The sequence below is a fragment of the Lynx rufus genome, unplaced genomic scaffold (genome assembly GCF_022079265.1).
Source record: "Lynx rufus isolate CCGP_SWC_20201006 ecotype Redwood Valley unplaced genomic scaffold, mLynRuf1.p SCAF_2, whole genome shotgun sequence".
NCBI lineage: Eukaryota > Metazoa > Chordata > Mammalia > Carnivora > Felidae > Lynx > Lynx rufus.
Window position 1 is genome coordinate 129,754,094 of NW_025814834.1, and position 23,326 is coordinate 129,777,419.

At 40.1% G+C, this 23,326-nt stretch overlaps 1 protein-coding gene across 1 annotated transcript; it reads right to left on the minus strand.

Annotated features, from left to right (window-relative positions):
• Positions 1 to 9,564: 9,564 nt before the first annotated feature.
• On the minus strand, positions 9,565 to 18,359 carry PRPF38B (pre-mRNA processing factor 38B). The gene is made up of 6 exons (XM_047083514.1): positions 17,863 to 18,359; positions 14,928 to 14,996; positions 14,482 to 14,633; positions 14,342 to 14,402; positions 11,904 to 12,127; positions 9,565 to 11,607 (listed from the first exon to the last, which is right to left on the minus strand). Exons 1-6 carry the CDS (start codon positions 18,139 to 18,141, stop codon positions 10,746 to 10,748), a joined length of 1,647 nt encoding a protein of 548 aa, XP_046939470.1. The 5' UTR covers positions 18,142 to 18,359; the 3' UTR covers positions 9,565 to 10,745.
• Between the last annotated feature and the right edge of the window lie 4,967 nt (positions 18,360 to 23,326).

The window sequence follows — 23,326 nt, forward strand, 5'->3', positions numbered from 1 at the left end:
TTCGGATTCTGCGTCTCCCTCTTCTTCTGCCCTTCTCCTACTCATGCTCTGTCTCTCTCTGTCTCAGAAATAAATAAACATTAAAAAAAAATTTTTTTTTTTACAAAAAAGCAGTCTAGGGAGCGCCTAGGACGCCTGTCTCCCTCTCCCTCTGCCCCTCCCCCACTTGCATTTTCTCTCTCTCTCTCTCTCTCTCTCTCTCTCTCTCAAAAATAAAAACACTAAAAAAAAAAGAACAAGTCTAACTCTAACACTCTGAGATCCTTCCCCTAAACTACTCTGCCTTCTACAAGTTGGCTACTTTGAATTCAAGGCATTTTTGTTTGTGCATTCAACAAGGATATATTGATTACTTACTGTATAGCAAGATCTATTCTAGACCCTGGGGATATAAACATTAACAAGCCAAAGCCCTATACTCATGGAGCATACACTCTAGCGGGAAAAGACCAAAATAGGCAGCTAAAGTAATAAATGTCTAATATTTCGGGTGTTGCCAAATGTTATGAAGAAAAATAAAGCAGAGCAACAAGAAAGAATATTGAGGGGTAGAGTTTGTTTACTGTGGTCAGGGAAGACTTCTCTGACAATGAGGCGCTTGAGCAGAGCCTCCGGGAAATGAGGATGAGCCCTTCGGAAACCTAGGAAAAGAGTATGCCAGGCAGAGGGCAAAAGAAGGGCAAAGGACCTGAGGAGCAGGAGCGCTAGGCTACAGCAAAGCGAGCACTCATCCCTCTGGCTGTAGGGAGTGTTTGTGATCACGGCTCAGGCTCAGTCTCTCAGACTTGCCCTTGGCAAAAAAGTCAGTCACACCTTCTTCTGGGGCAGCCACATCCAATGAACTGGGAGATGAAGGAAGAGAAGTGCCCCTTGCCTGAATTCAGGACATATCTGGAGGGGAGACGGGAATGGAGCACTACGGCATCCCCCAGGGCTGGGCGAGGGTGAGGTTGGAAGGGCACTCGCTCTCAGGTTCACATGAGCCCCAGGTTCTGGAAGTTTATGGTCATGAGTTTAAGAGACACCAGTCAGCATGATCGTAAATTTTCTCCAGTCATGTCCAGCCACTGGTGCTCGGTAACAGAGAAGACTGAGGGTTGTATCCAACTAGGACTAGGAAATACCTAGGCAAGTATGATAGAGAGAGACTGCAGGAAGGGAAAGGAGGGCGTTTATGAGGAAATGATGTATGATATCAGACTGTGGCAGCTGAGGAAGTGAGGCTGAAGGGGGTGCCGTGGAGAGTGAAGAGCTGGCAGGGACAACAGATAGGAGGCCCCAGTGGAGTCAAAGAATTGTTGGCAAGGGTATTAGAGGAAAGCAAGGAGAAAATTTGGGCGTTGGTAATCAGAGAATGGGATGTTTGAAATGGAAGCGGCGGAGAAATTTCAGTTACTGATAATGGCCAGTTCTTGGATGCAAAGAAGCTGCAGAGAAATTTCAGTTACGATAATGGCCAGTTCTTGGATGCAAACGTTGGAATCGGCAGCTGAGGTCGGGTGGAGGGAAAAACCACTGGCGGCCAGGAGATCAAGAAATTGAGAGTCCTGAGTGTTGGAAAGATTGGTCAGTGGATACTGGAATCACTAAGAATCATGGCAGGAGTAGTGAGGAAAGAGGTATCGAGACACACGTTAGACCATAAGTGTTAAAATTCTAGGGGAGTATCTCTCAACGTCTGTGGATGACACAAGCTGAGGGATAGTGGATGGTAGAATCTGATGACATGAACTTGAGAGAAGCTAGGAGGTTCCAAGAGGGAGAAACGGTATCTGGAGGTACAATGATTTTATGTTACCAACTGGGTTCTGGCTAATGTCAACTTTTTTTTTTTTTTTTTTAATTTTTTTTTTCAACATTTATTTATTTTTGGGACAGAGAGAGACAGAGCATGAACGGGGGAGGGGCAGAGAGAGAGGGAGACACAGAATCGGAAACAGGCTCCAGGCTCTGAGCCATCAGCCCAGAGCCCGACGCGGGGCTCGAACTCACGGACCGCGAGATCGTGACCTGGCTGAAGTCGGACGCTTAACCGACTACGCCACCCAGGCGCCCCTAATGTCAACTTCTTGATTGTTGTTGAAATGGGTTATGAGTGTTACTGCTGAACACTCCACTGGTAAACAATGCCAATAAAGCCATTGTTTTGTAACATAAATGTACTTTAAAACTTCACATTTCTAAATTTGCCAACTGTCTGTAATTCTCCTTTCAGGGCCAGAATTCTGCAAAGCAGTACATGCTGGAGTTTAGGTCCTGAGGAGTATGGAGCCAGGACATCTAGAGGGGGAATGGCTACAAGAGGGAGTCTGTTTAAACATTCTCAGTGTACCAGTTGGGTAATGCTAGGAAAATTAAATTAGCCAATAATCCAAAGGCCTGGAGAGGAGCTGAAAATAAAAAATAAAGACAAAAGTCTGGAATGAAAGAGAGAAAATGTTAGGATGCTGCATATCAAAAGACATCAGCTTTCTTGCCCATGATACCTGTGTCTATGCCTCCTGACATCCGACCTCCTTTGTGGAGCTAATGTTACATATTTTAGGCTTTGTTACTTGGTATATAATTTCAGATATAAAAACTGTAATGTCAGGATCATGCTTTTCTGAGAGTGACAAAAAAAAAAACCATATAAAGAAAGTAGCTTAAACAGAAGTTTCTTTAAAAAAATTTTTTTTTAAATTTTATTTTAGAGACAACGCATGAGTGGGGCAGGGGCAGAGGGAGAGAAAATCTTTTTTTTTTTTCCTTTTCTTAGAGAGAGAAAGTGTGTGACATGGGGCTCTATTTTAGGATTGTAAGGTCATGACCTAAGTGGAAATTAAGAGTCAGATGTTTAACGTTTTTATTTATTTATTTATTTATTTATTTATTTATTTAATGTTTATTTATTTATTTTGAGAGAGAGAGAGAGAACATGCTTAGTAGCAGGGGAGGGGCAAAGAGAGAGAGAGAATTCCAAGCAGGTCCCATACTGTTTGTGTAGAACCCAATGTAGGGCTCGAACCCACAAACCTAGAGATCATGATTTGAGCCAAAATCAAGAGAAGGATGCTTAACCAACTGAGCCACTCAGGTGCCCCGACAAGTTTCTTTCTGATATAAAATAGTGGAGGCAGAGCATTGAGAGCTGGTATGGCAATTCTGTTTCATGGGGTCTACCAGACCCAGGATCCTTTCAGTTTTTTAGTTTGCCATTCTGAGGATGAATTCTTCCTTTTCTTGGTCCAAACTAAAGTTCCAGTTATCATATCAAAATTCTAAGCAGCAAAATTCAGTAAAGGGGGAGAGGAAAAAAGATTAACTTTATGCCAACAAGCTCTTAAGGAAGGTTCCTGCTGCCATTTACATCCCATTGGGCAGAAAGTTGGTTTCATGGCTACATCAAACTGAAAGAAAAAAGAGGCGTACACAGTCAAAAAATTCTATCACTGTGGAAAAAGGAAGAATGGATATGGGACATTTGGCAGTCTGTGCCACACGAATGTAGAAGTATAAGTCTAGGGCAGAATTTACAACATTTAACCAAAGAATAAAAAGTGAGAGAGGTAAGGAGGAAAACAGGATAGATGTGACTGCAGCTAATGTTGTCATTTGAGGGAGAGAGGACAGCAAGTTGAGGGATTTTTTTTTTTTTAATCTGATAGTCTCTGTAGATGAAGGGAGAATGAGTATGGAGGTGGAGAAGGGGACTTAAGAAACTAGTGAGGATTCCAAAGAAGACCTCCAGATGGCCAACCGACACATGAAGAAATGCTCAACATCACTCATCATCAGGGAAATACAAATCGAAACCACAATGAGATACCACCTGACACCTGTCAGAATGGCTAACATTAACAACTCAGGCAACAATGGATGTTGGCCAGGATGTGGAGAAAGAGGATCTCTTTTGCATCATTGGTGGGAATACAAGCTGGTGCAGCCACTCTGGAAAACAGTATGGAGGTTCCTCAAAAAATAAAAATAGAACTACCCTACGATCCAGCAATTGCAGTACTAGGCATTTATCCAAGGGATACAGGTGTGCTGTTTCGAAGGGACACACACACCCCCATGTTTATAGCAGCACTATCAACAATAGCCAAAGTACGGAAAGAGCCCAAATGTCCATCGATGGATGAATGGATAAAGATGTGGTATATATATAATGGAATATTACTCAGCAATCAAAAAGAATGAAATCTTGCAATTTGCAACTATGTGGATGGTTTTATGCTAGGCAAAATTAGTCAGAGAAAGACAAATATCATATGACTTTACTCATGTGAGGACTTTAAGATACTAAACAGATGAACATAAGGGAAGGGAAGCAAACATAATATAAAAACAGAGAGGGGGACAAAAACAGAAGAGACTCTTAAATATGGAGAACAAACTGAGGGTTACTGGAGGGGTTGTGGGAGGGGGGATGGGCTAAATGGGTGAGGGGCATTAAGGACTCTACTCCTGAAATCATTGTTGCACTATATGCTAACTAACTTGGATGTAAATTAAAAAATAATAATTTAAAAATTTTTTAAAAAGAAACTAGTGAGGATTTGAAATAGCCTTTATAGGAGAAATTAAAAAATTGTTTCATGATATAGAAGGGACATGGAGTAGGATTAATCATCCAGGAAGAAACTGGACACTGTGAGATTTACAGTGGCCCTAGTTCAAACTTCATTTTCCTATATATCCCCCTTCTGCCCCCGGGCAGACAATTTCTACCAAGGAAAAGCAATTGCACTTAGAGCTGCTTTGTTGACTTCTTTGCCAAGTCCAATCAAGAAGATGATATTTTCTTACTGGTGCCAAGCACAGATAAGAATTAAATGTCAAGGAAATGTCAGGTAGACATCCACTGATCAGGGATCTCTGATGGTTATGATAAAATAAACCAGAGTTAGGCTTGTGGGTTCCAAGGTAGAGAAACTCAGGCCATCTTAAGGGGAAAAGAATTTGCAAGGATAGCCAATAACCAGACCAAAAAAAAAAAAAGCAAAAACAAAATCCAACTGGAGTCTGCAGGAAGTAAGGGCGCTTCAGGGTATTTAGTGTACCATCTTTTTCATCTTTTTCATTTCATCCTCATATGACAACTACGCAAGTCTTATCCCTTCTTCTAAGGATTGGACAATTCTTAGTTCTCAGTCAAAATTCTGTAAGGAGTCAGTCTGATTCACTTAGAAACTTCCCAGCAAACTTAATGGGTTGAGCCCCTTATACTAGGGGTTATCAACCAACCTAATGAATGAGGTGGGCACCCTTATGACTGTTATCTTATTCCATTGTATCACTCAGGGTCCAGTCCAAAAAGGAGACACGGGAATTTGAACTGGGAAAGTGTGATACAGAGAACTAGTACCTAGTAACAGGGGATTAATTAGTAAGGGTAAGGAGAGCTCATGAATACAGCAGTAGTGGGTATAGGAGCAGCCGATATGTCTAGGGCTGAGTCAAGTGACCCAAGTAAGGAACAAATTTGGAACAGTTTCCCTTGCAAGACTGAGAGTCTGACTTTGTTGGAGAGGGTGTGGCTGTGACCCACTGTTTGCTACTGAAGCCCAGGGCTGGAGAGGAGAGGGTGTCAACAAAACTAGTTCAGACGCAACCCACTGGGCTGTCACTGAGGCTTGCTGGCAAGTGGCCCACTTAAGATTTGCTGGGAAGCTGGTGGGGGGACCAGTGCACTCGCTGGGAAACGCCCTCCCACGAGGTGCCACCGGCCCCCACACACGGCCGAAGCAAGAACACACACACAATCAGGATGAGAAGCTTTTCTTCTGCAGCATCCCTCTAGTATCCTCTACCGACAAGTTTAGTACTGTGCTAGCAGGCAAAAAGAAATGTTTGGAGCGCTGAGCCCCAGTATCACCAAGCAAAGAGAGATTCAGGAACTGAGAAGAAATAAACTGGTAACTGGTACAACCACAAATCCGTGCAGTTCCTGCACAAGGCTCAGCATAACTCAACTTCCCAGAACGGGGGTCAGACATCAGAGCATTTCATTCAGGAAGGAATGCTCACTGACCCAGTAGCTGGACTGGCTGATTGAGTCCAGCATTTAAGAAATGTCATCTATTTACTATTATTAAGGACACTGGTGACTTCAGAATGTTTTAAAAAATATAATTTATTGTCAAGTTAGCTAACATACAGCATATACAGTGTGCTCTTGGTTTTGGGGGTAGATTCCTGTGATTCGTCGCTTACATACAACACCCAGTGCTCATCCCAACAAGTGCTCTCCTCAATGCCCATCTCCCATTTTCCCCTCCCCCCACTTCAACCCTCAGTTTGTTCTCTGTATTTAAAAGTCTCTTATAGTTTGACTCCCTCTCTGAAACTATTTTCCCCCTTCCCTTCCCCAATGGTCTTCTATTAAGTTTCTCAAGTTCCACATATGAGTGAAAACATTGATCTGTGACTTCAGAATTTCTGAATAGGAGGAAAGTAGAGCGGGCAAGAGAACTTCTCTTGCATTTGCTCAGCAAGCATGTTTTCTCACTTTAATTGTATATTTACTAGGGATGTTGGGAGGCCAGGACTGGTGGAATTTGTGGGGGAGCCACTAAATTCAGGGACCCAATGGAGAAATAATTCAGCTTCAGAATGGCCAGAACAAGTACTGACCAAGGAAAACTAGCTTTAGACTAGCGGATTTTTGGTATTTGTATGTCAGGGAAGCTTAAGTGAAGATTTCCTTGTGATGGCTTTTCTTTTCCTGGTACTTGTGATTAAAAAAAGAAAAAAAAACAAAACTTCATGGTTTGTGTATATGAAATGCTTTAAGGTCAACTGTTCAAGTTGAACAAATATAACTCATTCTTTCAACAGGCTGAAAAGACAACCTCCCCTAACCCGAATACTCCACCTGTGCAACAGAAATTTGACTATGAATGCTCTGAGCAACAATGGATTTTAAGTTGGCTATGAGAATAACATTTTCTTTAATGCATGCTGTCATGCTTCCAACAGTAACAAATGACAGTGATCCTAAAATGAAAAAATGCCACTTCGATAGTATTCACAAAGTGCTGTAAGATCTCACAGGATGCAGTGAAGGAATTTCAGAGACTGAGACTATCAGGAAAAGTGTTTCCTTCTCCATAAAAATACGCTCTTCCTGTAATTGGATTACTCAAGGCTGACTTCATCATTTCCATGATGGAATCAGATTGGGACCAGAACCAATTTAAAGTCCATTAATTATCAACAGAACCAGTGAGAACTGGCCAACTAAGTCAGTTGTGTAATCAAGGCTGCACATTGGAATCAGTTGAAAATATTATAAACTGCTGTCTGGGCTCATCCCTGCCCAAATTAAAAACTATTTATATTCATATTTGACAACTCTTTCGGGGAGTACCATTAGCTTTTTTCCGTTTTACCTTTTAAGTAACAAAACAACCCCAAAGCTATTGCCTTTGGTAGACTCTCAGGAATTTAAATTTACTATTCCTTCCCAACTACTGTTCACCTAATCACAGTTTTTTTTAATTTTTTTTTCAACGTTTTTTACTTATTTTTGGGACAGAGAGAGACAGAGCATGAACGGGGGAGGGGCAGAGAGAGAGGGAGACACAGAATCCGAAACAGGCTCCAGGCTCTGAGCCATCAGCCCAGAGCCTGACGCGGGGCTCGAACTCACGGACCGCGAGATCGTGACCTGGCTGAAGTCGGACACTTAACCGACTGCGCCACCCAGGCGCCCCTCACAGTTTTTTTTTTTAAAAGAAAACATCACAAAAGCCCTAGGGCAACTTAGTTCTTGTGAAATTACAAGCAAGTTTTAAGAGTACTTTTATTTTTGTAGACAGGATTTGTAGCTTTCATTATATTCCTAAAAAGGAACCCATAACTCAAAGGCTAAGAACCATTGCCTTAAAGGGACAGTGCCTGGGTGGCTTAACAGGTTGTCGAACTCTTGGTTTTGGCTCTGTGCTGTGGGTGTGGAACCTGCTTGGGATTCTCTCTGCCCCTCCCCAACTCATGCACATTTTTCTCTCCAAACAAAACAAAACAAAAAACAAAACAAAAACCAACCCCTCCCCCCAAACCACACTGCCTTAGAGGAGCTAAGGCACTAAACCCACCAAACATTATAAACTGATCAAAATGAAAATTTTACATTCAAATTTCAAGATTGAGAATATACTAGCCCATGTATAGTATTTAATTGCAAATGGAACATTAGAAAACAGGTGAAAGACGTTAATACATGAAAAGGTAAAATCATTTCAGTAAGCTGAGAACACTGGATGGAAGCTATTTATAATTCTATCAAAAGCTTTTCAAGTTTGCTCATGTTCCAAGAAATAATTCTGAAGGGCACCTGGGTGGCTCAGTCCGTTAAGCATCAAACTTTGGCTCAGGTCATGATCTCACAGCCCGTGGGTTCAAGCCCCACGTTGGGCTCTGTGCTGACAGCTCAGAGCCTGGAGCCTGTTTTAGATTCTGTGTCTCCCTCTCTCTGCTCCTCCCCTGCTCACACGCTCTAAAAAATAAATATTAAAAAAATAAAAATTTTGAGGTCTTTTTCACAGCCATTTTTCCCCAGTGTTTCAGGAAGCCTCTCTCCAAATTAAATCATCATATTTGGCAGCAATTAGTATTAACATGTTCCACCACTTATCAAAGTGTTCAAGAGCAAACTTAACATTAAAAATCATATGAAATCAAATACAGCTTGATAGTACTTTTATCTCTATCTGAAATAAATTCTTCCCACATTTTACCTAAAATACAAGGTTAAATTAATATTTCAGGAGGAACTATATTCAGGAGTAGCACCATAATTTAGGTATGCTAAAAATATTTTCAATGTACATCTCCTTTCATTACTTGAAAATACTTTTTTAATTTCTATGTCACGCCAATTTACTTGAAGCTCAATTGAAAAGGCATGACTGAACTTATTTAAAAGAAAAAAGTATAGCATTTTTCAGAAAGGAATTCCTTCATTTAATGAGATTTTTCTGGAGTTAGGTAGGTACAAATGTTAAGCCAATACATAAAGGGACTTGTTTGTACATTGAAATGTACTTGTTTGCCCCATTTAACACTTTTGCAAGGTGGCTTCTGAGTGCCCATCAAGCTGGCCAATATGAACAGTGAGATAAAACATGTTAATATGGTATACACTCACTTTTAGTCTTGGCACTGACTGAACAAATCACCTTGCACCTCCATTTCTTGTTCTAAGAAAAACTAGATGAGTTAATCTTATAAAAGTTACTTCAAGTCCAAATTTTAAAGGATTCTAATATGTGATCTAAGTGCAAAGTATCTCAATAAGCACCTTTGACGTGAAAACTAAGTAATCCTCCAATCCAAAGAACCACCTAGTGACACAGAGAACACCCAATGACAAAGGGAACCGCTGTTATTTAGAACCTAGTAAGGGTTACTATCAGGTATGTCCAATTCTAGTCTACACGTTTAAAATTCACTGGTCATCTGGGCACTGAGATATCTAGCCCTCTACACAAAATGGGACTCTTAACACTGTTTCAATTTCCACAACAAAAATACTTAAAAAAATGCTGACAAGTGGGGCGAAAGCCAACACCCAGAATAAAGGATTTAATCCAGTATTTATTCCACACTCATGATCGTTCTCTGTAATCAGAATACAAGTCATAAGAACAATCTATCAAATAGTTTGTTGATAATCTTAAATAATGCAGCATAGCATTACTTTTAATACTTCTCTGTTCTAGATTAAGTTTAAAAACTCAAACAGCAATCTTCATTATCAATAAAAAAAGTTTTGAATTTTAAAAAAAGGACACTATATCAAGCGGTTTCATAATTTAAGTATTTCCCATTTATAAAAATGCTTTGGAAGCTTCAGGCTTGAATCTATTTCTCTACTCATCTGCCCCACCCTCTCCCAATTTCACGTTAGTACAGGGTTGCTGCAAGAATGCTAGGCTTTAGACATTATTTTTCTCCTTTAATATAGTACTTTAAAATCTGATAAATTCAAGAAAAAAAAGATTACATGTCATGTATTTTTTCAAATAAAAAAGGAAAGCTAAGTGAATAAACTTTAGGCATACTAACAGTGTCCCTTTGAGGTAGAATGCTAAAAGGACTTTTGATCAAATCACAGCCTAATTGAAACCTCTGCATCAGAAACAAACTTGTCATGAATCTCTCTAAAGTTAACTGTGGAGAATATTAAGTGTAACATAGTAACAAGAGCCTTCCAAGATAATATACAGTGGACAAGAATGTTAATCCTACAACTGCTGCCTTCATATACACTGAAAGCACAAAATTCTCCTATAAAAGACATCCAAGATCCATTCTCAAAGTCTTTAGCATTCTATTATGAAAAGCACAGCCATGCTAACTTCAGTACACAAACCATAATCCCACACCTACAAAACAAAAATAGAATTAGTGGCAGTTTATTGCCTTATACAAATTTAACCAACATGGCAACCATGCCAAAGGAATTAAAACATTTTCAGGACATATGTACAGACTGTACATCTCAAAAACAAACAATAAAAATGCAAGAACAATCTGTGCATCATGTATCAAACTCAACAATTGGGTGAAAACATCAATGCAATAAATGGGATTACAAAGGCACTTCCCTACACAAAAGAGGAAATGAAAATGCAGCCTACAGGGAGCTTGAAGAGTGCGTAACTACTGCACAATCTCAACTTGGGAGGAAGAAAAAGAAAGCAGATTTAATCAAACATTTATAGGATTCAATGTGATCCACTTTTACAAAAAAATTTTCACACAGTCTCATCTTTGTTTTTATGTTGTTTTTCTTGGCTCTCTGGTTCTATACTTTGGCTCCTTCGACGATCATGTTTGTCAGACTGGTCCTTACTATCACTGTGATCTCGTTTGTGGGAACGTTCTTTGCTTCTGCTACGCTTTCTAGATTTTTCTTTGCTGGGGCTATGTTCCCGTTTTCTTGATTTTTCAACACTGTCAGTTCTTCCTTGACTGCCACTTCTACTTCGTTTATTTGATTTTTCTTTACTTTCATTTTTATGTTTACTTGATTTCTCTTTGCTTCTGCTTCTGCTTCGTTTTCCTGCATTTCTACTTCTACTCCTACTTCTGTGTTTCCTTTCTCTGCTTCTACTCCTACTGTGTTTTTTCTCCTTTTTGGAATCCTTTTTGTCATCTCTGTGCCGCCTATCCTCTTTATCTTCTTTGTGTTTCTTCTCTTCTACCTCACCTCTACTTCTCCTTTCCTTGGACCGTTCTCTCGATCGCTCTCTCTCCTTTTCTCGGTCATTGCCTCTTTCCTTATCATAGTCACGATCTCGTCTTCTACCTCTCTCATTTTCTTTCTCTCTTTCCCGATCCCTGTCCCTTCGGTCCCCTTTCCTATCCCGACTTCGACTACGACTTCTATGCCTTTCCCTGCTTCTGCTACTCCGCCTGCGTTCTAATCCCCGATCGATACTTCGGGATCTTCGCCTTTCTTTCTCCCTTTCTTTGGCTTCACGCTCTAGTCGCTGGCGTTCTTTCTCTCTTTCTAATTCTCGGTCAAAACTAGAAGACCCATGGCCCTCTCGATGATGACTTCTACTTCTTGACCTTCTTGGGGACCTCCGTGGACTCAGTGATCTCCTTGGAGACCTAATATTTAAAAAAGGAAAGAAAAACATTTCAATGAATAAAACGTATCCTAAAACTTTAACTTTCATCAGTGTTATTTATTTACATCCCCAGACTTACACAAACACGTTAGGAACAATTAAAGGCCTTGAAAGGCAGAAAATGACCTTTTGGGGTTAAAAGTGACAAACCCATAAAATGAACAGCATAAAAGCTGACTAACATGAACAGCATAAAATTTCCTACGAATTTGCCACTGATTTCCAAGGACCTTTGTATAAAGCCTATTTTTAAAGTAATTCAAGGAGTTACATTACCTTGAACGCCTGCGTTCAACATGTCTGTCTATTTCCTCAGCGCCTTCCTTCCCATCTTTTTTGATTTTTCTAGGCCGAGTTTTAATCTGTTGATCAATATTCTTCTGAACTGGAACTGGAATTCTTGGAAACAGGGTAGAAAACCACTCCAGCTTTGTGAGAAAAGACCGTAGCATTTCTCCAATGGTCATTACACAGCCTCCACCAGCCTTCACATCTAGGTCCTACAAAAACACAAAAGATACCCTAGCCGTCAAAAAAAAAAACAATTTCAATACGTATGTGAATACTATAAAAATATTACCATCTTTGGAATCTCAAATACAAAAAATTCTAACAGAAAAATTTTAATTTGTGTACCCTACTAATCTGGCAATGAACGATACAGAGAAATATTTGGGCTTAGTGTGTGCATGCAGGTGAGAACAAATCCTGCAGCCTCGTGGGCATAAAGAGCACTGAGCTCACTCAGTTAAAAGGAGTATGAAACAGCCCCTTAGATTACTAAACTCTGTGGAACAATAAACTTAAACTAATATTCCACATACCTACTAAGTACGTATTTCTTTCTGTGGACACGTCTGCACACATCATTCCTAGCACTGTAGCCTAACTACACGTATGAACTACTTCAGACAATCATGTCTAAAGATATCTTTTAACAGCTCTAATATAAAATGAAGCCCTAATAAAACTGGAAGCAATAGCAAACCAACTGCCATGAAGCAGTGAGGTTTCTAATTTAGAGTTATGTAGAAAATAAATAAATGAACAAATAATTGGAAACGCATAATCCATGATGACCATTGTCTCTGAAAAGGGTCATTACCGCATGAAGGCCTTCTTGCTATGCCCTCTCACAGCTCAGGACATGTTAGTCAGCTATTGTCAGTCCCAAACCTATAGTGCAAGCACACAAGGAAAGTGAGATTTGTTATCTAAACAGGAAAACAAGAGCTAAAGGTAAAACTGCTTGCACTCACACACATTTAAGTGTTCAGATATACAGTATTTCCAAATATAATCGCTGCAGATATCTAAGGAAGAAAACAATAAGTTAGCTTAAATAGAGATCCTCAGGTTTGTAAATACAATAAAAAACAGATTAAATAGAAGCATTCAGAAACAAACCTAATACAATACCAATCATAAAGAGGAACATGCTTTTTAAATATAGAAGAGAGAAGTGCTTTGGCCTGAAAAATCTCATCTAAAAAGAAAAACAATTTAAAGATTGTGATTTATCACCTAGTATGTTTTTTGCTTCTCCAAAAATACAAACAATTCAGTAAACAGCCCCCATCAAAAAAATGCAGAGAAAAATTCTCATTGTCTACCTACACTAGTGAGATTTTTTTTAGGTGTGCACGAATTAACAAAAACACACTAGAAAAATCTCTATTAGAATGACCCTTTAATAAATCCTTTGAATAAATGTTTTAAATAGGACTACTGGAACATAGCACTCAAAGTTTACTTTATGGACCTTATAATACAAAATGGTGGGAGCTTATGTATAGACAATACAGGTATGTTTTAAGTACCTTTTGAGATCTTGGACTTCACTGTGTAAGCATATCAATATATATGTATATATATGATTTAAATCTGACATAATTACGATTCCCAAAGTAACTTTTACTTTCTGAATGTATGTAACAAGCTCAACCTTGTTAAGCTTGAATGGTAAACTAGATTTATAATTAAATAACAAAAAGGGGCGCCTAGCTGACTCAGTCAGAAGAGTATGCGACTCTTGATCTCAGGCTCATGAGTTCAAGTCCTATGCTGGGTGTAGAGCTTGCTTTAAAAATTTTTTTTAGTTAAAAAAAACCTAAAGTACAAATTTTAAAAGAGGGTTTTTTTCTGGCTTTATAAATATGCATAGTATATCAGGAGTCAGAAAGCTAGAATTCAAATATTTTGATCATCTTGAATAAGTCATCTAAATTCTCACCCTATTTAACTCCCACTCAGCTCTTTGACTCTGTCCTTCTATGCAAGTGGGAGTATTAACATGTGCAAGAAGTTAGAGCATAAAGAACTGAAAAGTTCCAGGAGAAGAAAGTGCTATAATTAGTATTGTATGCGCAGGTCTTAACGCCTCAATCTTGAGCATGGCCTACTTAAAAAGTCACTATCAACTGCACAGGTCAAATCAATGCAATATACAAAACGTTAATTAGAAAGAATAAATTTTCAATTGTTACCAAAACACACTTAAACAGTTAAGAAATAAGAAAAATAAATTTAAGAAACTTAACCTAAGGTATATAAAGTCCACGAAGTCTTAGTAAAAGGACATTCATTCCAAAAGTATGAGTAAAATAAATTTAACTACAGAAAATTCTGAAAAACACTAAGCGTCCAATAAATAAAAGATATTAAAAACATGAGAATAATCAGAAGAAAACTAATTATTACCCTTGTTGACATACCTCTTCATCATCAAGGAAGGATTCAAACCAGTCCCATAGATCTGTAGGGGGCTGTGTGTACCTAGAATAACAAAAGATTGATTAGGCTATGTGATTTAAAATGACATATTTAATAGAAACGTAGATAAATGCATGCTTACCTTATATACATAAATCCAAGAGCTCTAATATATGGAGAGTCCGTGTGTGTTATGAGACCCATCACTTGCTTGCGAGTTAACTTCAGGGTAAATAATTTGTATAACAGGCAGAAAGCTGTAGAAACTATTCCTCCTGTTCCAACACCTCGAACCTTTAGGAGAAACAGTTAAGATAAAATAGTAAATTAACAGAGACATTTGACACCAATGATTCATCCCATTAGGTATTAATAACAAGATATAATCCAGAACTGAGAATGGAGCTTTAATAAATAGTAACTTTTCTAACCCCATTCACCAGACACTTGAATTTAGATCAAAACAAAAAAACAAACTTCTAAGCTTTGTCAACTGCCATTTGGGTAACTGTCAGACTTTTAGTTTCCTAAATATCAACTTAGTTATCAGACACAGAAAAACTGAAAAATGCACGTACTTCTACTTACCCCTCCGCACATCCCCGTTTGGCCCGCTGTTTTCCTGCTTCCTTTCTCCCAAGGTTCAACATGTGTGACCTGAAATAGAAAAGAGGAACACAACAAACATTCATACTTTGAATTATTTTTAAAACCACGATTAAAGTAAACCCAATTCCATATCAGAGCAGCTTCTTCCAAATGTTTGGAAGTTGGGTATTCTGACATGATGCATGTATTTTGTTTAAAATCTTTTAAACTTTAAAACATCTTTTAAAAACTGCTTAGATTTTAAAGAGCACCAATAAAACTGCCAGGGCTTAACAAAACCTCAACAGCTTTATGAGCAGAGATTCCATTAAAATAGCTTTGTAGAGAGTGGATACGTGTGGAGCCAAGAGATTTCTAGTAGTCTCATATACTTGTAAAAAATATTTGATAACAGATCAACTTTGTATCTTATTATGAGTTGCCTAAAAAAATAAAAATTCTCATTTTAAATTGGATTTAAGGCTCCAATTTAAATAGAAAGGATCAAGATAAATAAATAAAATGAATACATAAATACATAAATAGAATCAATGAAGTTTTAGTATTTATTTCAAAAAAAATTCTTCAACACCCTTGATAATTTTATGGTGGTTTAAAATTTTACATTATAAAACAAATGACTTGGAAGTATGTACGTTAAAACAGTAACAAGTTACTTGTAATGCAAAATTATGGAACTTTGTATGTTTTGGTTTTTTTTTTTTTACCATGAACAGGCATTATGTTCACTCCTGATTAAAGATGAAATTACAAGGACCACGCCTACACAGACCATTCTCGTTAGTGTGTGATTTATTTTCAGCCTAATTACATGAACCAAGTCAATTTTCCCCATGATATAAACTGCCAAAAAACTGAGTGTGACTAGTCATTCATTATATTAAGTGTAATCGATACAATATCGTCTTTGTTGAAGTGAGTACCCTATAAAAACCACATACTTTACCTAAAAATAGCAAAGAACGAATATTAACTCAATAACATATAACTCAAGGTGTTTTGGAAAAATAAGATCCATATTTAGTCTAAAATAAAAACAAAATTAAACCCTGTTCTTTCACTATGCATTTCTAAAACTGTATTTTTACCCATCCATGATTACATTTTATAATCTTTTTCAGTGGCTTCAGACAGAAAAGCACGCATTTAGAGCTCTATACTATTTTCCTCAGCACTGCTTTACTATTTCATTTCGTTCCCCCAGTTTGCTATATTAAAGATGTTTCAACTCCTTCCCGGCTAGCCAAAGGGGTGGATGCAAGACAAAATCCGACTTAAAACTAGAAGCATACATATTTCAGTAATTATTTGATCTGGACATCTTGATAACAAAACCTGGGTCTTTAATTTTACAACTAAATTTAAATTATCTCTACTATAATCTTAAGTTTTCAAAACACAGTATTTGAAATTTGAAAACAAACTTTTCCTCTATCACAGTAACATCTGCCTGTATTATTAAACAGAACCTGCCACAAAAAGGGCAGGAACCCAATTTTCAATTGTTTGAAGTTTACTACACAAAGCTAAGAATTAAATATTCACCATACTGTATTCATGCTGAAAAAGGCCTTACCTTTTTAAAAGCTAAAAAAAACCTAGTTCACAGTATTACAATTACTTACAATACTCTTGTAAAAGGATAACAAAATTTCAGTGTATTTTACATACCCAAGGTTGAACTGTATTCTCAAAATATGTTTTCTATAAAAAAACTACTATCTCAAATCCTTTGATAACCTAATCACTTGGGGGGGGGGTAGATTGTGGATAAAATATAACCTAAAAGCAAATAAAGAGAATTTCCTTTTGTTAACACCTCTACAGATATGTTCAGACCACAGAAAATACTTTATGTGGTCTGTCAAGTGTTTTCAGAGTCAAATAAACAAAATGGATGGTATTTTATTAGATGCTCTAGCTAAAATATTTAAAGGTCATTAATTCTATTATTAATATTCCTTAAAATATTAATTAACCGTAAGAGGCCTGGAAGATATTTTTAAACTATATAATTTGCAGGTAAGTGGAGGAAACCTATCTAGTTGGTGAAGAAAAGCCCAAAACCAATGGCCAAAAAATACCTAAATAGCCGTTCATTTAACCAGGGAAATGCATTTATGGCGATTGAGCATGATTAATAGTGCATACCTCTACCTGCGACCCTGGGCTGCTCCGAGCCTCGCTGCAAGACTGAGTCAATCCTGCTAACGAAACAAGAACTGAGACAAGAGTGCAGTGAGGAGGCGCCAGGTGAGCTCCCCAGCACAGCCAAGCCAGCACCGACCCTGCCGCAGAAGCCCAGGGCCCAGATAATTCTAAATAAGCCCAATGCACAAGTTACTGAGACCACTTACTCCTGACTTCCTGCTGGGAAAATTTCCAGGCCTTCTTCTGCACACCTCTTGCACTGGCTCCTCTCCACCCTCAACCCTCCCACCCCCACCCGCAACACGCACTGACCATTTCCCTGTCTGGATCGGATAGAGAATACCAACAACACGAGGCCAACACTGTAGTCAATACACGCCCTGGCCCAGGGTGAGCGGGAGAAGCACCAACAAGTTGGTGCTGAGTAGATGCACGTCAAAAAGAATAATTTTAAAGCTGTAAACTGGAGAGGATGGTTACTCTTTTCTACCCTCTCATCCAACTCCCCCCAGGGGTGGGCAGGAGGTTGCGGGAGGAGAGTTCGATAGCGGCGGGCTCTCCCAGCCCTAAAAATCTGAAAAAGAAATGAGAGGGCGGCCCCCATTTGACCCCTCCCTGGCAGACTACTGGCCACCGCTCCCCCTCCCCACCTTCCCGCACCTACAAATGCTCAGACCTCAAGGGCTGCCTCCGCCCAACCGTATACCTTCCTCCGAGCTTAACCCGACCGCCCCCTGGCCCCCCAGGCCAAGACTCTTCGTACCTTAAAGTAGATCTCGTCCACCACCTCGTGGTAGGTCTTGAGCTCGTAGAGCTGCACTTTGAAATAAGGCGACGACAGGATATTGGTCAAGATCATGGGGTTGAGGTTCATAGTCTTCTCGTTGCCCCACAGCGGCAGCACATTTCCCTGCTTGCCCGAGACCGCCGGCTTGGTGGCGCCACCGCCGCCGCACTGCTGCTGCTGCTGCTGGGCCGCGGCTGCGGCCGCCTGGTGCTGCGGCTGCGAGTTGCCTGTCAGCGCGGGGCTGTTGTTAGCCATGTTGCGGCGGAAGGAAGGAGGGAGGGAGAAGGGAGGGGGAGGGGGGCCAAGCTCGATCTCGCTCTTCGGGACAACGGTCCGGGACCCTACTCCATGGAACGCCGTCGGGAGAGGGGACCGCCTCGCTGTCCCCCGGCTGGGTGAGGGAGGGCAACGAGGACGCCGACGAATGGACGCTGGATCGAGAGCAAACGCCGAGACGCGAGCTGCGAGAACTCCCGGCAGAAGGCGAGCCGGCGGCCACGGAGCGCGATCTCTTCCGCCAACTGCCCCTGGGAACAAGATGGCGGGCCCGGCGGAAGTGACGCCTCACGCCCCAGAGTTCCAAGATGAGCCGGGAGCCAATCAGAGACGCCCAGCTGGGCTGGAAATTCCTCTTCCTAGTTCCGCACGTTCCGTGCACGCTGAGGTCCCCTCGGTGGTCACCGGTGCCCGACTCGGGAGATTTCCCCTGGGAATCTAGGAGTCAGGGGAAGGGGTTATAGGTTCAGTTCCTATGCTTTAGGATCTGGGCTGCGGGCCCAGTTTCTCCTCTTGAAAGCCGGACAGGAAAGGGTTCGCATGGATATATGCTTGCGAATTCGTGACTCTGACTTCTGCGAAGTACCTTCGTCTCTTGAGTTCAGTTTTAAGATTCTCTGTAAGGAAGGATGATCAGGACTTTATTCCTCCATGTGATTCCGATGCAATTGTTACATCTTTCTGTCTGCCGGCTGTAGGGTACGACCGGAGGATTTATTGTTTGAACCTAAATTTATTCAGCTGTAAGATTGGAAAATGTGCTGGGCTGTTAAAACATCTGAACATTAAAAGAGAGACGGTACTTGTAGCGACTAGTAGAGTACTCCAAGTATGTGTTAGGTGCCTTTTCTTTCCTCACTCGAGTTAGTTCATTATGCGGATGCATTCTGAGTGGTAAACATTGGGCGAGGCATTGACGGGGTGGGGGATGGGGTTGAGGAGGCGGGAGGTGTAAAAATGAGTCAGAAATCGGTCTTGTCTCTCAAAAGCTATTGTTAACCTAGAGAGATTAATGGTATTTGGAGTTAAGAGAAAGCTGCGAAAAGCACTTAAGTTTCTACAGATGCTGTCAGGCTGCTCAGCTTTATCAGCAGAGATCACCCTGAGGATATGTAGAAACAGGAAAGATCAGGTTTGTTAGAGCGAAAATAGCCCAGTTACAGGAGCAGGGAAATAACGCTTATGGGAGGGAGAGTAATGGCCTGGTTGGAATTGGGCCACTGTTTAGTGCCTGGAATGCCAAGTTGAAACATTAGGAATTTAATGATGTTTAAATCCAAGGGCTACATAATTAAACCCCTAAATCTACTTTTAGATGCTAATATTCCCAATATTCTCTGGCTCCAATCCATTCTTCAGTACTCTTCAGAGTACTGCCAGGCTCTTTGTTACAAAAGTACAAAACCCCTCCTCAAAACCTTGGATGGCTTACTTAGTGACATCCCAATTGCCAAAATTCAATGACTTTTTCATTCTTCATCCTATATGATTTCTGTGGCACTTTTTTTTTAAAGTTTTATTTGTTTAATCTCTATACCCAACGTGGGGCTTGACCTCAGGACCCAAGATTGAGTCTCATGCTCTTTGGACTAAGCCAACCAGGAGCCCCTGTGGCACTTTTTATCATTTACTCTTTCCTAGAAACTATTGGGGTTGGAAGTTTGAAAGTGGAGATCTTCACTTTCAGTGGCCTAGACACTGAGGAGGGGAAAGGGTAAGAGAGAAACCTTGGGAAAAATCCACACCTGGTTGAAGATGAACCAGCAGGAGACTGAAGATAAAGCAGTAGGAGGTAAACTGGGAGACCATAATATGACAATGCAAGGAAAGATAAATGATAAATGAAGGGTTGGAGTGACTAATAGAGTTAGACAGTACATGAATGATCATCCTTTATTTTACATTAAAGAAATGAAGCTTTGAGAGAAGCGGGTTTCACTTCCTAGTAAATCTTGTTTTTCTATACATTAGTTTATACCAATGCACTCTCCAAGGAAAACTGATGATCTCAATCTCTAATGAATTACCAAGTTAAAAATACAACGGAAAAGGGGTGCCTGGGTGGCTCAGTCGGTTAAGCATCTGACATTGGCTCAGGTAACAATCTCACAGTTCATGAGGTCGAGCCCTGCTTCTGTGCTTTCAGCACAGAGCCTGGAGCCTGCTTCTGATTCTGTCTCCCTCTCTCTCTGCCCCCCCCCCCCCCACTCGCACTCTCTTCCTCTCTTTCTCCCTCTCAAAAATAAATAAACATAAAAAAAATACAATTAAAAAGAATTTTGAGGGGTGCCTGGTAAGCCTCTGACTTCAGCTCAGGTCATGATCTCACAGCTCTTGAGTTCAAGCCCCTTTTTGGGCTCTTTGCTGTCAGCACAGAGCTCGCTTCAGATCCTTGGTCTCCCTCTCTCTCTGTCCCTTCTCTCCCCCCCCCCCAAAATAAATAAAATTAAATAACATTAAAAATTTTTTTAAAAAAGAAAAAGAATTTTGAGCCCAGTTTTTCCTTTACGTGTATTTTTCTTCCTTTTTTAAGACTTCTTTCCTTTTTGTTTTTATTTACTTTTAAAGATTCTATTTGTTTAAAAAATTTTTTTTCATGTTTATTTTTGAGAGAGCGCGTGCACATGTTAGCACAAATGGTGGGAGGGGCAGAGAGAGAGAGGAGACACAGAATCCAAAGCAGGCTCCAGGCTCCACACTGTCAGTGCAGAGCCTATCCAGGGCCTTGAACTCACAAACTGAGATCATGACCCAAGCCGAAGTCAGATGCTTAATTGACAAAGCCACCCAGATGCCCCTAAAGATTTTATTTTTAAGCAATCTCTGCACCCAACATGTGTCTCGAACCCACAACCTCAAGTTCAAGAGTCACATGCTCTAGTGAATTAGGTTGCCAGGCAGACAGGTGTTTTTCTGTTTGGATAATAAGTTTATTGAATTTTTCTAGTGACACTCCCAATTGCCAAATTCTATGATCTTTTTTATTTTTTACTGTTTATTTAGAGGGGGAGAGAGAGAGAATTCGAGCAGGGGAGAAGCAGAGAGATAGCACAAGAGAGAATCCCAAGCAGGTTCCATACTGTCAACACAGACAGAGCCTGATGGGGTTTGAACTCACAAACCGTGAAATTACGACCTGAGCAGAAATCAAGAGTCAGACACTCAACTGACCGAGCCACCCAGGTACCCCCCCCAAATTCTGTGATGTTTTAATAATTCCTTACTATATGGGGGTGCTTGGGTGGCTCAGTCAGTTGAATGGCTTTTTTTTTTTTTAATGTTTATTTATTTTGAGAGCGAGAGAGAGAGAGAAGGAGGCAGGGAGGGGCAGAGAGAGAGGGAGACACAGAATCCTAAGCAGGCTCCAGGTATGACTGTTGATCTCAGATCTTGATCTCAGGGTTGTGAGTTTGAGCTCCGTTTGTGCTGGGCATGAAGCCTACTTAAAGTAAAATTAAAAAATAAAAATAATAAAATAAATAAAAATTCCCTAAAACATATGATCTAGTCTTAAACACTCATTTACCCCTAGACTCTAATTTAATGAGCTCAGTAGAGGTTGAGGTTTAATGTCTAAGTCTCAGTAGCACCAAACTAAGGGAGCCAGGTATTATGATAAAATGCTTAGCACAGTCAATGACTCCTACAACAGCCTGAAGATATTACTATTATTCCTCATTAAAAATTAACCATTCATATTTAACTTAGAAACACTACACTGCATATAGATAAAGCAGGTAAGTCTGGTTTGATCTGTTTTGACATGTGCACACCCATTGTCTTAGTCCATTCATGCTGTTATAACAAAATAGCGCAAACTGGGTAGCTTATAGAAGTAATTTATTTCTCACAGTTCTGACTAGTAGTCCAAGATCAAGGGACATGCTCTTTCTGGTTCATAGTTGGCACCAGCTAGCTATAGTCACATGGTTGAAAGGGTGGGGAACCTCCTGGGGTCTTTTTTATAAGAGCACTAATCTAATCTCATGAATGTGGGCTCTACCCTCATGAATTAAATACCTCTCCAAGACCTCACCTCCTAATAGGTTACTTTGGAGGTTAAAATTTCAACACATTGGGGCCCCTGGGTGGCTAAGTCTGACTTCAACTCAGGTCATGATCTCCTAGTTTGTGAGTTTGAGCCCTGCATTGGACTCTCTGCTGTTGGCACAGAGCCCAATTCAGATCCTCTCCCCCTCCTCTGATTGTTCTCTCTCTCTTTCTCTCAAAATAAATAAGTAAACTTAAAAAAACAGTAAAAAAAAAAAAAAAAGAATTTCAACACATGAATTTTGCAGGGATACATTCAGACCACAGCAGTCATTGTCATCACCATAATCAAGATAACACATCACTTCCAAAAGTTCTCATGCCTTTTTCTATTTTTCTAATCCATCTCTCTCTCCAACTCCATCCCCAGGCAGTCATTTTCTGTCAGTTTGCATTATCTTCTATTTTGAAGTTACTTCAAATATTTTGCCCATATCCTTATGTGGTTATTGGTCTTCCTATTGAGTTGGAAGAATTCTTCATATGATCTGAATATAAGTCCTTTGTCTAATATGTGTTTTGCAAGTATTTTCACGTAGTCTGTGGCTTGCCTTTTAATTTTCTTAATGGTGGCTTTCAAAGAGCAAACGGTTTTTTATTCTAATGAAATCCAAGTTACCAAATTTTTGTTTTGCTTATGATTTGCACTTTTTATGTTTAAGAACTATCAACGCTAAGGTGGCCATGACATTCTCTTATGTTTTCTAAAAGTTTTATAGTTTGGGTTTTTTTTTTTTAATTTTTTTTAACGTTTATTCATTTTTGAGAGACAGAGAGAGACAGAGCATGAGTGGGGAAGGGGCAGAGAGAGAGGGAGACACAGGATCTAAAGCAGGCTCCAGGCTCTGAGCTGTCTGCACAGAGCCTGACATGGGGCTCGAACTCACAAACTGCGAGATCATGACCTGAGCAGAAGTCAGACATTCAACCGACTGAGCCACCCAGGTGCCCCTATAGTTTGGGTTTTGACACTTAGGTCCGTGATCCATTTTGAGTTACTTTTTGCCTACAGTGTGAGATAGAGTTGGTTTTCACTCTCCCTCCCCCCCCCCAGAGATATTCAAGTGATCCAGTACCATTTGTTGAAAAGACTTCTTTCCGTATTGAATTGCTT